At 48.7% G+C, this 10,287-nt stretch overlaps 1 protein-coding gene across 2 annotated transcripts; it reads left to right on the top strand.

Moving 5' to 3' along the window:
• The first annotated feature begins 571 nt into the window (after positions 1-571).
• Tac4 (tachykinin precursor 4) lies at positions 572-8,431 on the top strand. Of its 2 annotated transcripts, none has more exons than XR_005726360.2 (5): positions 572-895; positions 3,718-3,811; positions 5,694-5,723; positions 6,808-6,964; positions 8,124-8,431. XR_005726360.2 is itself a non-coding variant. In XM_040268910.2 (5 exons), the coding sequence occupies exons 1-5, from the start codon at positions 773-775 to the stop codon at positions 8,153-8,155; spliced, it is 339 nt and encodes a 112-aa protein (XP_040124844.1). In that variant the 5' UTR covers positions 615-772; the 3' UTR covers positions 8,156-8,431. The 2 variants fall into 2 exon arrangements, 1 of the variants encoding a protein (XP_040124844.1); XM_040268910.2 differs by having other exon boundaries at positions 615-895; positions 6,905-6,964.
• Positions 8,432-10,287: the final 1,856 nt, after the last annotated feature.

Genomic DNA, 10,287 nt, shown 5'->3' with positions numbered 1-10,287 from the left:
AAAGAGTGCTATCTTTAATTCTGTTTTACATGAGGGTTATAAGGTCTCACAGTCATTCAGAGAGGAAGCTAGAATTGGAATTCAGGTCTCTGAACAAGTCCTGGTTCTAGACTTCTGATGGGTGGACAGACAGATAGATGAATGGATGCCTCGGTGAAAGAGGGAGGAACTGAACAGGGAAGGTTTGTGATATAGCTCAGTTGGTAGAGTGCTTGCCTTGCATGAACAAGACCCCTGGGTTCAATCCTCATCAGAAGGGGAGCTAGATGATGGGGTACTAAGTTCTGGGAGGAAGACTCTCTGTACAGGGGAGCAGGCATCAAAGGAGGAGGAGCCATAGGGAGGAGCCACCTGCCTGTTTCTTCCTCTTTCCAACATGAGGTCCCCTGGGGGTTGTGGGCCTGGAGCTGGACGCTGCACTCCCAACACACTATGCCATTGTGCACTGCCCCTGGAGGGAGACAGTCAGAGGTGAGGCTGATGTTGCATCAGAGTGCTAAGCCCTGGATCAAATGTTGGGGGCACAGCAGGGAGAGGTCTGATCCCTCCTCCTGAGCAGCTCGGCCCATCATTGGCCTTCCCAGACCAGAGGCGGCACAGGAAATGTTTCGGGGTCAAATAAGCTGAGAAAGGAAAGCAGAACAGCTGGAAGGACCAGAGGACAGGGGAATTTCCCCCTCCTACACTCAAGCAGCCAAAAGGCAGCCACTGGAGACGGTATCTTCAGGCTGAGAAGGGCTCCCAGAGGGTCCTCAGTCAGAGCACGCGCACCATGCTGCCCTGCCTCACCCTGCTTCTCCTGATAGGGCCGTCCGCATGCAACACAACAGGTGACAGTGGAGAGGAACTGGCACTCAGCGCCGAAGCAGGGCCCTGGGTGACTCTGATCCTAGAGGTAACTTTGGGGAGAGGCTCTGTGCAGGGCAGAGGGTGACCCATGGTGGAGGGGCGGAAGATCCTTTCCACACCTGCTTGGAGAGCTGGCAGTACACTGCAAGGCAGGTCAGCTGACTCCCCTCTGTGACTAGCTTCAAGGCCATGACCAAAGAGGTCACGGCTCACACGACTGAGAGCATTAGCTGTGTGTGTGTGTGTGTGTAATGTATGTGTGTAAACACTTATTTAACACATATTGTATTCCTAGTACTGACTAAATGCGTTATAAACACTAAACACATTTAATCTGTATTTCAACCTCATGGGGAGAGTACCATTATCATCCCTATTTCACAGATAAGGAAGCAGAGACAGCGAGGTCAAGTAGTTTGTCCAAAGTTGCATAGCTTCAAAAGCACAACTGCGCACTTTGTCCAAGACCTTATTTTGTGTATCTCTGTATCAGAAATTTTCTAGAATATCCTTTTGAGGGGATCAACTTTGGGCAAGGTCACTGTTTTGTCACACATGTAGAAACACTTTTATTTCCTGACCAGTACTGATATGATAGCAGTCTTGTCTACTCCCCTGAGCACGGTCACTAGGGAGAAATCTAAAAAATGGAGACCCAACATTGCTACCACCCCAACCACAACCAAAATCTGATCTGATCTGATTCAGAAGACAAAGACCTTTGATCTTGGAGCTCCCAATTCAACCAGGGAGAGGGGCTAATAGACCAGAGACAAACAGGTAAATAAGAGACTAGTGCTTAGAGCTAGGTATGGTGAAGCACAGCATGGTCCGGGGCCATGCTGAGGTCCTTGGAAGCTCTTAGAAAATGGGGCCAAAGGAAGAAAGACTTGTGACATGGCAATCATAGTGATGGTTTCCTTTCTGGTTTAAACATGGAACTGTGGATAGCAAGAGGGCAGCGGGCCTGGGAGACGTGGGCTCAAGTCAGCTTCTCCACCGGCGCCTGCTTCTCTCTAGACCTGTTTCTTTACTTGCAAAGTGGGGAGTAGGCATGATACCCAAGATCTTCCTTGAGCTTTGACCGCTTTAGGGAATCTATGCCAAATGGTGGGGAACCCGACGATATGGGAAGCCCGGCTATGTGAGGGGGCACTCTGGATGGAGCCATGTGGGGACAGTTGTCAAAAACTCCAGCAAGTTCTGCGGGCTTTCTGCCCACCCACAACTCATCCTGCAGCCGTTCTCATCCTTAGTCTCCTTTCACTTTCCTCTGCCTCCCAAGATGCAGGACTTGGAGTACAGGTGGAGAGACCCAGTTAAAAAGCTAGAGAAACTTCCAAACACTGTGGGTTGCTAAGCATTACTAAAGGAGGCTGGCGCTTGGAGACACCTTCCCAATGATCTGCTCACTTCCCAGTTCAGGGCTCCCTGCCTGCTGTCTTCTCTGGAGCTGGGGATTTGGGTTAAACAGTATGGAGGGCTCCTCTGAGGGAAAGATCTTCCTGAGTGAGAAGGAATGGATGCCTTCTAATGTCCCTCCAGAAACCCAGCGGCTAGGAAAAGGGTCAGTCCTATTTAAACTTTAAAGGGCCATTCTCTCCCACTTGCATTTGAAGGCTGCCTTTTACCAAGGCAAAGTGGTTTTCATGAGCTTCTCAGAAATGGGTCCAAATCTCCAAAGAGACTTCTCTGGTTTCTGGCCAGGCTGGGCGACTCCAGCCTGAGACAGCTGCTCCAGCCACTGACGACCCAGGGAGGAGACAGATGGGAAGTGAATGAATTAGTCTACAGCTTAGAAAACAATCCACTCTTGATCCCAAAAGTTGGGACAAAAAAGACTGTGAAAGGCCTGTGGGTTCCCATTGCCCCCAGACAGGTCCATGCTGGTCCTGCTAGAGTGGGGGCTCCAGCACTGCCCTGAAGGAAAAAAAGGATGGAAGAAAGAGCCCCTGATCTGACCTCAGCTCCCAGTCTCTGGGAAGGTGCCTGCATTACTCTGGGCCCTTTCTGCCTGTCTTCCTGGAAAAGGAGGTCCCATCCCTTTCCCTGTTCCCAGAAGGATCCTATTCTGGGTTATAGAAAGGACCACCACTTCTGAGGCTCAGGCTAAGGGAGAGAGAAAGTGCTTTAGCCAAGGTCACGGAGGTAAAAAAGGAGGGAGAACTTAAATCCACAGACTTGGGTCAAGATGTTTGTCCTGTCAGCTCAAGGATTAAAATGACTGCCCAGGGTAACAGCCTCCGCCCCTGACCACATGCTGCTGAAGGCACAGACCCCAGGGTAGGTAAAACTGGGACAATAGGGGAAGTGCCCAGGGCAAGGAAGAGAGCCAGAATTAGAGTAGAAGCAGTCCCACCCTGTCTCCTTGGTGCCAATGGGGGTCCCTTCCTTGCCTATGTTGGGGATGTTTTCCAGAGCAGAATTCTGGGAGTCAGACTTTTGAATTCTGATTCAGCCACTTGTGTGACCTTGGACAAGTCACTTACTCACCTTACATCTTAGATGGCCTGGGTTCATCTCTCACTTTCTAGCTGGGTGATTTTGGACATATTTAATCTCTCTCTACCTCTGTGTTTCCATTTGTAAAATGATAACAGTAGAAGTACTGGGTAGTGTTTTCATAGGGGTTTGGTGAGCATTAAATTAGTTGGTACATTAAAACCCTCAGAACAGTGTCAGTAACTTAGTAGGTAACATGTTAGCTGGTAAATATTATAATGCACAATAGGATGGAAATATGCAAATGAGCTCAGTGCCAGCACACAGCAAGTATCCTGTGACTGAGCTGCTGTTATTGAGATTGTTACTGCTGAGGATTTCCTCCTCGACAGCACCCCCACCCTACTGTTAACTCTGCTTCTTCAGGAGGTTGCTGTCCCCAGCATTCAGCTCCAGCTGCAGGAGGGGAAGAGGAGCAAGGCAAACCAGTTCTTTGGGCTGATGGGGAAGCAGGTGGAAGGTGAGTGACAGTCGCATGCAGGAGCCCAGCAAAGTGTGGTTCTGAGTAGGTCTGAGAAGGGGCCCTAGGTTAAAGCAGTGAAGCTTGGATCAGTTACTCCAGTCCAGAAGGGGTCACTCCTGAGATGAGGTGGGGTAGACCATTCATGTAAATTACCATCCTTGGGGAGTGTTAACAATGACAACAGGCAACAGATGTAAATAGAGACTTTCCTGGCATATGGGGAGCACAGACACCTTAATGGTGGGGCAAACACCTTGCACTCTATCTGGTGTCCCTGGCTTCCATTCCTGGGTGACTTTGGGGAGTAGCAGTAAAGCTAGAGGCCAAAGTCAATACACGAGCAAAGCAACCAGCCAAGCTTTTTAGTTGTTTCTTTGGCTCAAATAGAATTACTAAAATAAACCTCTGTCTCCCAAGGGCACTGCCAACGTGGGAGTCCTGCCTAGGGGGGAAAGGAGGTTGCAAGCGGTTTTCTCCTTGCTTATTGTCAACATCCTATTGGGGGGAATGAGGGGGTACCAGAGATTAAACTCAGGGGCACTCGACCACTGAGCACCATCCCCAGCCCTTTTTATATTTTATTTAGAGACAGGATCTCACTGAGTTGCTTAGTGCCTTGCTGTTGCTGAAGCTGGCTTTGAACTTGCAATCCTCCTGCCTCAGCCTCTGTAGTTGATGGATTACAGGTGTGCATCCTGTTTCTTAAGTGGTCATGCTCAGTGTTGGTGAGGACATGAGGAAACTGGCATTTTTATTCACTGTCTATATCCATCAAAATAGAAAATGTGCATGCCACTGATCAAAGTATTCTTTTTAACTCTTTTGTAATAGGGAGAATTTGGAAATAACATAAAGACCATCATGGGGGAAAGACTGAAATATATTAGGCACATACGTAACCTCAAAGACATTTAAAAAGATGAAGCAGCCGAGCACAATAGTGCATGCCTGTAATCCCAGGATCTTGGGAGGCTGAGGAAGGAGGATTGCAAGTTCAAAGCCAGCCTCAGCAACTTAGCAAAGTCCTGAGCAACTTAGTGAGAACCTGTCTCTAAATTAAAAAACATAAAAAGGGCTGGTGATGTGTCTCAGTGTCCCCTGGGTTCAATCTCCAGTTCAAAAAAAAAGAGGCAGATTTGTGGGCAGATATGGAAAGAGCTCTAAGATATATGGTTAAAAGGAAAAAGCAAGTTACAGAACAAATATACATGATAAAAGCCTACTTGTTTAAAAAAATTACATACTTACACATATATGCAAACTCAGGAAAAGTTCTAGAAGGATGAACATCAAACTGTAAGTAGTGGTTGTATCAAGGACAGGAAGTAGAGAATGAGGGGGATAGAATGAAGAGGAACTTCAATTTTTACTGTACAAACCTTTACATGGCTTGGGTTTTAAAACAGTGGGCGAGTATTCAAGGACTACTTCTGCAGTTAAAAAAAAAAGTATGCATATAAAAATAGAGAAAACCAACTTGTGACCACTTTTGGCCTTAGTTTCCTCTTTTACAAAATGAGTTTGGGAATAGGCCATTTCAAAGTTCTCTTCCCAATCCAACAGCCCAGGAAGAGCAGGGGATGGAAAAGAAAGATTTCCTGAGTATGACAGTTTAATCTCCTTATCACCAGTGGGGACTCAGCTTCCAGTGGGGGAAGTCCCTTCCCCAAGGATGCCCACCCAGCAGGTGCCAGGCACCAATGAGGCCAAAGTGTGTATATCACATTACTCCTCACTGCCTCCTGCCCGGAACACTCCTGCTGTCACTTGAGGACACCAGGGGAATGACTATAGCTCCAGTGAAGACCCCCCCGCCCTACCTCCCCAAGCCCCCAAAAGGGGTGGCACAGTCTTCATTCCTTCTTTTTCCTTCCCCCAGGAATACCTCCCATCCAGCCAGAGAGAGCAGGTAAGTGTTGCCTAGACCTTCTCTCCGCATGCTGTCTGGGGATGGGCAGGCTGTCCCAGCCACTAGCAAATCAGAAATGCAAGGCTGGCATTGCAGTGTAGAGGGTGGGGCCAGTGTGGTTTGGCCAAGTGCTGGGCTTTCTGGTTGTTTCCATAGAGGGTGGTCCATGCATGCCTCGGGAATGCTTGCAGGGCTGGGAGGAGACAGGGGTGTCTAGTTCTGCCAAATTTCAAAATCACTTTGGATCTAAATCCTAGAGTTGGAAAAGTGAATCAAAGATCAGAAGTGCTCAAAGCTTCAATCCCCTGCATACTGCAGGATCTTAAAAGTGAAAATCTGATTAGCCATTACCCTGCTAAAACCTTTCAGCTGAAAGGGAAAAACAAAATCAAAAGAAAGCAAACCAGCATGTACCCATGACCCCTGAGTGCTCTTGGGATCAAGCCCAACCCCAGCATACTTTTTGGGCCTCACTAACTTGACTCTGGCCCATCCCTGGCTGCTGTCCTCCCTGACCACCTGCCCTGCCCAGCCAGTGTGGTCTCCTCAGCCTGGGCACTAGATTCTCCTTGGCATAGTACGCTGTGCTGTCCTGCCAGGTCACACAGCTGGTGTTCCCAGCCCTCCAGTGCACAGGCTCCAGATCTGCCATCCCTCGGTATCCCAGATACACAGTCTGGTTTCTTCCAAAAGAAGCACCCACTATTGGGCTGGGGATATAACTCAGTTGGTAGAGCACTTGCCTTGTATGCACAAGGCACTGGGTTTGATCCCCAACATCCCCCCCGACACACCCCACACTAGGTGCTAGGAAAAACAGATGGGAGAATGGAAGAAAAAGAAGAAATCAGGGTTGAGGCTGTAGCTTAGTGGCAGAGCTGCTTGCCTAGCATGCATGAGGCACTGGGTTCAATCCTCAGCACCACATAAAAATAAATAAATAAAATAAAGGCATGCTGTCCATCTAAAACTACAAAAAAATAAAATAAAAAAAGAAGAAATCATGAATGAAGACATGAAAGAATGAAACAATCCAGGGTATCCCTCAACTCCAAGATGATTGAGAAATTACTCCATTTTCAAGGTCCCAGCTTTGGCTCCGGTCCTGCCCTTCACTGGTATCCACGACAGTGGTTCTCTGTTGCCTCTCTCTTCTCTCCCTCATCTTTCTCCCTCACCAGGGTATAAGCTGGGACAAATGGTCCAGGCCCTCCTGGGCAGGAGGGGATCATCCATGGAAGGTAAGCAAAAGCCCCTGGTGGGCCACAGGGACATCATAAGAAAGTGGCCTTGCATTTTGCTGCCAATCAGACAGAACAGGCTTCCACAAGCCACTAGCAGTAGCCCCTTGGGAGAGGGTAGGGGTGTAGGGAGGTGACCCCTGATGATTCAGAACAGAAATAACATGGCTCTGAAACTGTGCCCTCCCCACCCCAACATGCCCCAGCACACTCTGCTCTGTCCCCTGGGGCCAGCTGAACCCACAGTGATGTGTAGTTCTCCATCCTGAAACATGCCCTTACTCCCTCACTGTCCATAAAGTCCTAGTCCTTCCTATTGAGAGGGTGGTGTCTTTCAGTCTTAAGAGATTCACTGCCTTCATCAAATGTCATTAAGTGCACATCATTCTGAGATGGGTACTATCCTAAACAGTTACTAGTTTATACCTCTGGCAGGCGTCGGGCATGGAGGCTGGTAAGTGAATTGGGCAGGGAAGTCACAGGTCTGGAGAGCCCACACAAGAAGTGAGTCAATGGGTGCCCCAGAAGTCAAAGATACTTATGAACCTGAGCTCTAGGCTGCCTTCCCTAGTGCCTAACCTCTTCCTCTGAGCTGCAGACTTTGGGGTCCCTCCCTTACTCCCCAAATAGAACATCTGCTTGGGAAAGGTCTCTATTTTCTCCTGAGATTTTCTTGACATGTTTGAACCACTCCATTTAAAAGACCCTGGAAGTCACCCCAACACCAAATAGAAACGAGGGCCACAGGCATGCTGTGCACAGGAAGCTCAGAAGCTGTTGTTTTTTGGAGATGGAAAGCAATTTGTTCCAAGTCACAAGTAAGCTAATAACAGAGCCAGGACTAAAAGCTATGTCTCCAGTTTCCTGATCCATGGCACCTCCCATGTCCCCAGGCAGGCCTTTGGGACTTTTGAATGCCGCTTCCTCTTCTTTAGAGTAAATAACTAAGGATTGGCTCCATCCCTGTTCTGGAGGCACTTATGATTGAATAATGGAAGATATGGCAGCAGGTCTGTAATTCTGCCACCCTAGATAGCTACGGACAGAAGAAACATGAGAGGGAAATGGAGGGCCCTGGGCAGTGACTAGGGAAGGCCTTTCAAAGTAGGGGAGACGTAAGAGTCCCCTAACCACCATCTGTGTACAAAACTCTCCCCAGGCACAGAGGATGAGGACCCAGGTTCAGAGTGAGAGCCCCCAGAGGATGCAAGACCTCTTCCCTGGATCTCACTGCTGACTCTCTCCTCCCGGGTCTTCAGTCCTGCATGCTGGCAATCTACACCAGCCCTGCACTGAACTCACTGGGCTTCTTCCAGGACTCTCAGTGACAAGCTGTGGTACACAGATGCACTGTGGTCACCCTGATGAGCAGGAGTGGCCCTGCCCTCCCCCACATGTTGTGCATCACCAGAGCTAGCTTCACAGCACACAAGCAGGGACTCAATAAATAAATGAATGACCACTGAATGGCTTCCTCTGTGGTGTGTGTTGGGGTCGGGGGTGGGGGTAGAGGGCAGGATGTCAGCAGGCCACCAGGCTTTTATCAGAATTGCAAAGGAAGCCTACTCAGCCCAGGTCCTGTTCTCAGATGGGAAAACAGGCTTGGGACACAGGTAATGAGGTCCTACATAGAGAAACAGGGAAGAGACCTCAGGGTGAGGAGATGGCAGCAGGTATTTTGGAGTGGGAGGGACTGAGGGCAAGGGAGACTTTTCCCTTTAGGCTTCTCATCTTCTCTACCCCAACCATGACCTCAAGGGTTCAAACCCACACATCTCCTGATTTGGAGAACTGGGTCCCAGGTCACTCATCAATTCCTTTGTATAAGGTGGCCCCTTTGCCTTTAAGACACAGTGATCCCATTTCTGAGTCTTGGAAAGAGCACTAGGGGAACAGAACAGCTTCCAGCCTCAGGAGGTCCCCAGTGTGTTGGGGGGACCCTTGTCCCTGCCCTTGTAGTTTGAGGCAAGTGGGACACAGAGGAACCCAGAATGCCTAGAAAGAAGCCTATTAGCCAGAACGAAGCCCCAGGGGAAACCTAAGCAACGAGAGGTTCTGAACCAGAAGTGAGTTGGGAATTATGTGGGGAGGTTCAGCTGTAAAGGAGATCCATTCATTCACCAGGCCACAAGACGTTAAGCTTCTGTCACTCAAAAAAAAAAAAAAAAAAAAAAAAGTTTTTCTGGACATTTGAGTCTTGTCAGGGAATGTGGGTGGGAGTAGGTTATATTTAAAAGGAGGGGAAAGCAGGCCTTGATGGAGGGCAGGACCTTCATCTAGGTGCCAGGGAAGTGACAGGAAGGCTGATAAGGGGAAGCCAAATGGTGCCAGCATACCCTGTGGCTCCTTCCATCTGACCTGTAGTGACTCTGTCCTAAGACTGCCTGCTCATTGTAAACCCAGAACACACCCTGAGCCTTTTTTTTTTTTTTTTTGCAGGAGCTGGTACAGGGGCACTCCACCACTGAGCCACACCCCCAGCCCTATTTTGTATTTTATTTAGACAAGGTCACATAGTCACTTAGTACCTCGATAAGTTGCTGAGGCTGGCTTTGAACTCAAGATCCTCCTGTCTCAGTCTCCCAAACTGCTGGGATTACAGGTGTGCATCACCATGCCCGGCTCCTGAACCTCTGTTTTATCTCATACCTGTCATGTCCAATGATGCATATGGGAGCAGGGGACAGTGCAGGCGTCCTAGGAGTCTTACACTGCCGAACTCCCCCGTCAAGGAGTTTCCTAGCCTCCCCAATGCCCATTTCGCCCTAGCCCCCCTATCCAATGGTTGGTCCCAAGGGATGGGTTGCTTCAATAACCCAACTGAAGAAGCAGCAAAGGGGTTTATGACTTTATCCATGTGTTTGAAGTTTGGGAGGTTTAGAAAAAACCTCAATACGCTAGCCCTTCCCTGGAACCTCAGATAGGACTGGGAATATGAAAGAAGTGAGATAGGAATTTGCTCTAATGACCTAGGGTCCTTATAAGAGAACCAAGATGCACTCACTCTGGAAAGCCCACAGCCTTCTTGCCAATCATCTCTTTGGAACCCACCATGTTCCCTCAAGCTCCAGTTCCAGCACATGCCATTCCCTTTCCATTTTGTGGGTTCTTATTCACAGGTCAATTTCTCCATAAAGCTTAACCCTTGGGAAACTACCCATTTATTGCCTGCTCAGTGTTCCCAAAGCACTTTACACACTTTCTTCCATTCACACTCAATAGAAAATGTGTTGCTCTAATTAGTTTGCCTCAAGGTCAGGAACCTCACCTTAATTATCTTTATACCCTCAGCTCAAACAGAAGTGCTTGATGCATAAGTGGTC

This window comes from Ictidomys tridecemlineatus, chromosome 3 (assembly GCF_052094955.1).
Source record: "Ictidomys tridecemlineatus isolate mIctTri1 chromosome 3, mIctTri1.hap1, whole genome shotgun sequence".
NCBI lineage: Eukaryota > Metazoa > Chordata > Mammalia > Rodentia > Sciuridae > Ictidomys > Ictidomys tridecemlineatus.
This window is presented reverse-complemented; position numbering and strand designations above follow the sequence as displayed.

Coding starts and splice junctions, on each gene's coding strand:
- Tac4 (XM_040268910.2), top strand. CDS start 773: ATGCTGCCCTGCCTCACCCTGCTTCTCCTGATAGGGCCGTCCGCATGC. Junction 3,812..5,693: donor GATGGGGAAGCAGGTGGAAG/GTGAGTGACAGT, acceptor TCCTTCCCCCAG/GAATACCTCCCATCCAGCCA. Junction 5,724..6,904: donor CATCCAGCCAGAGAGAGCAG/GTAAGTGTTGCC, acceptor CTCCCTCACCAG/GGTATAAGCTGGGACAAATG.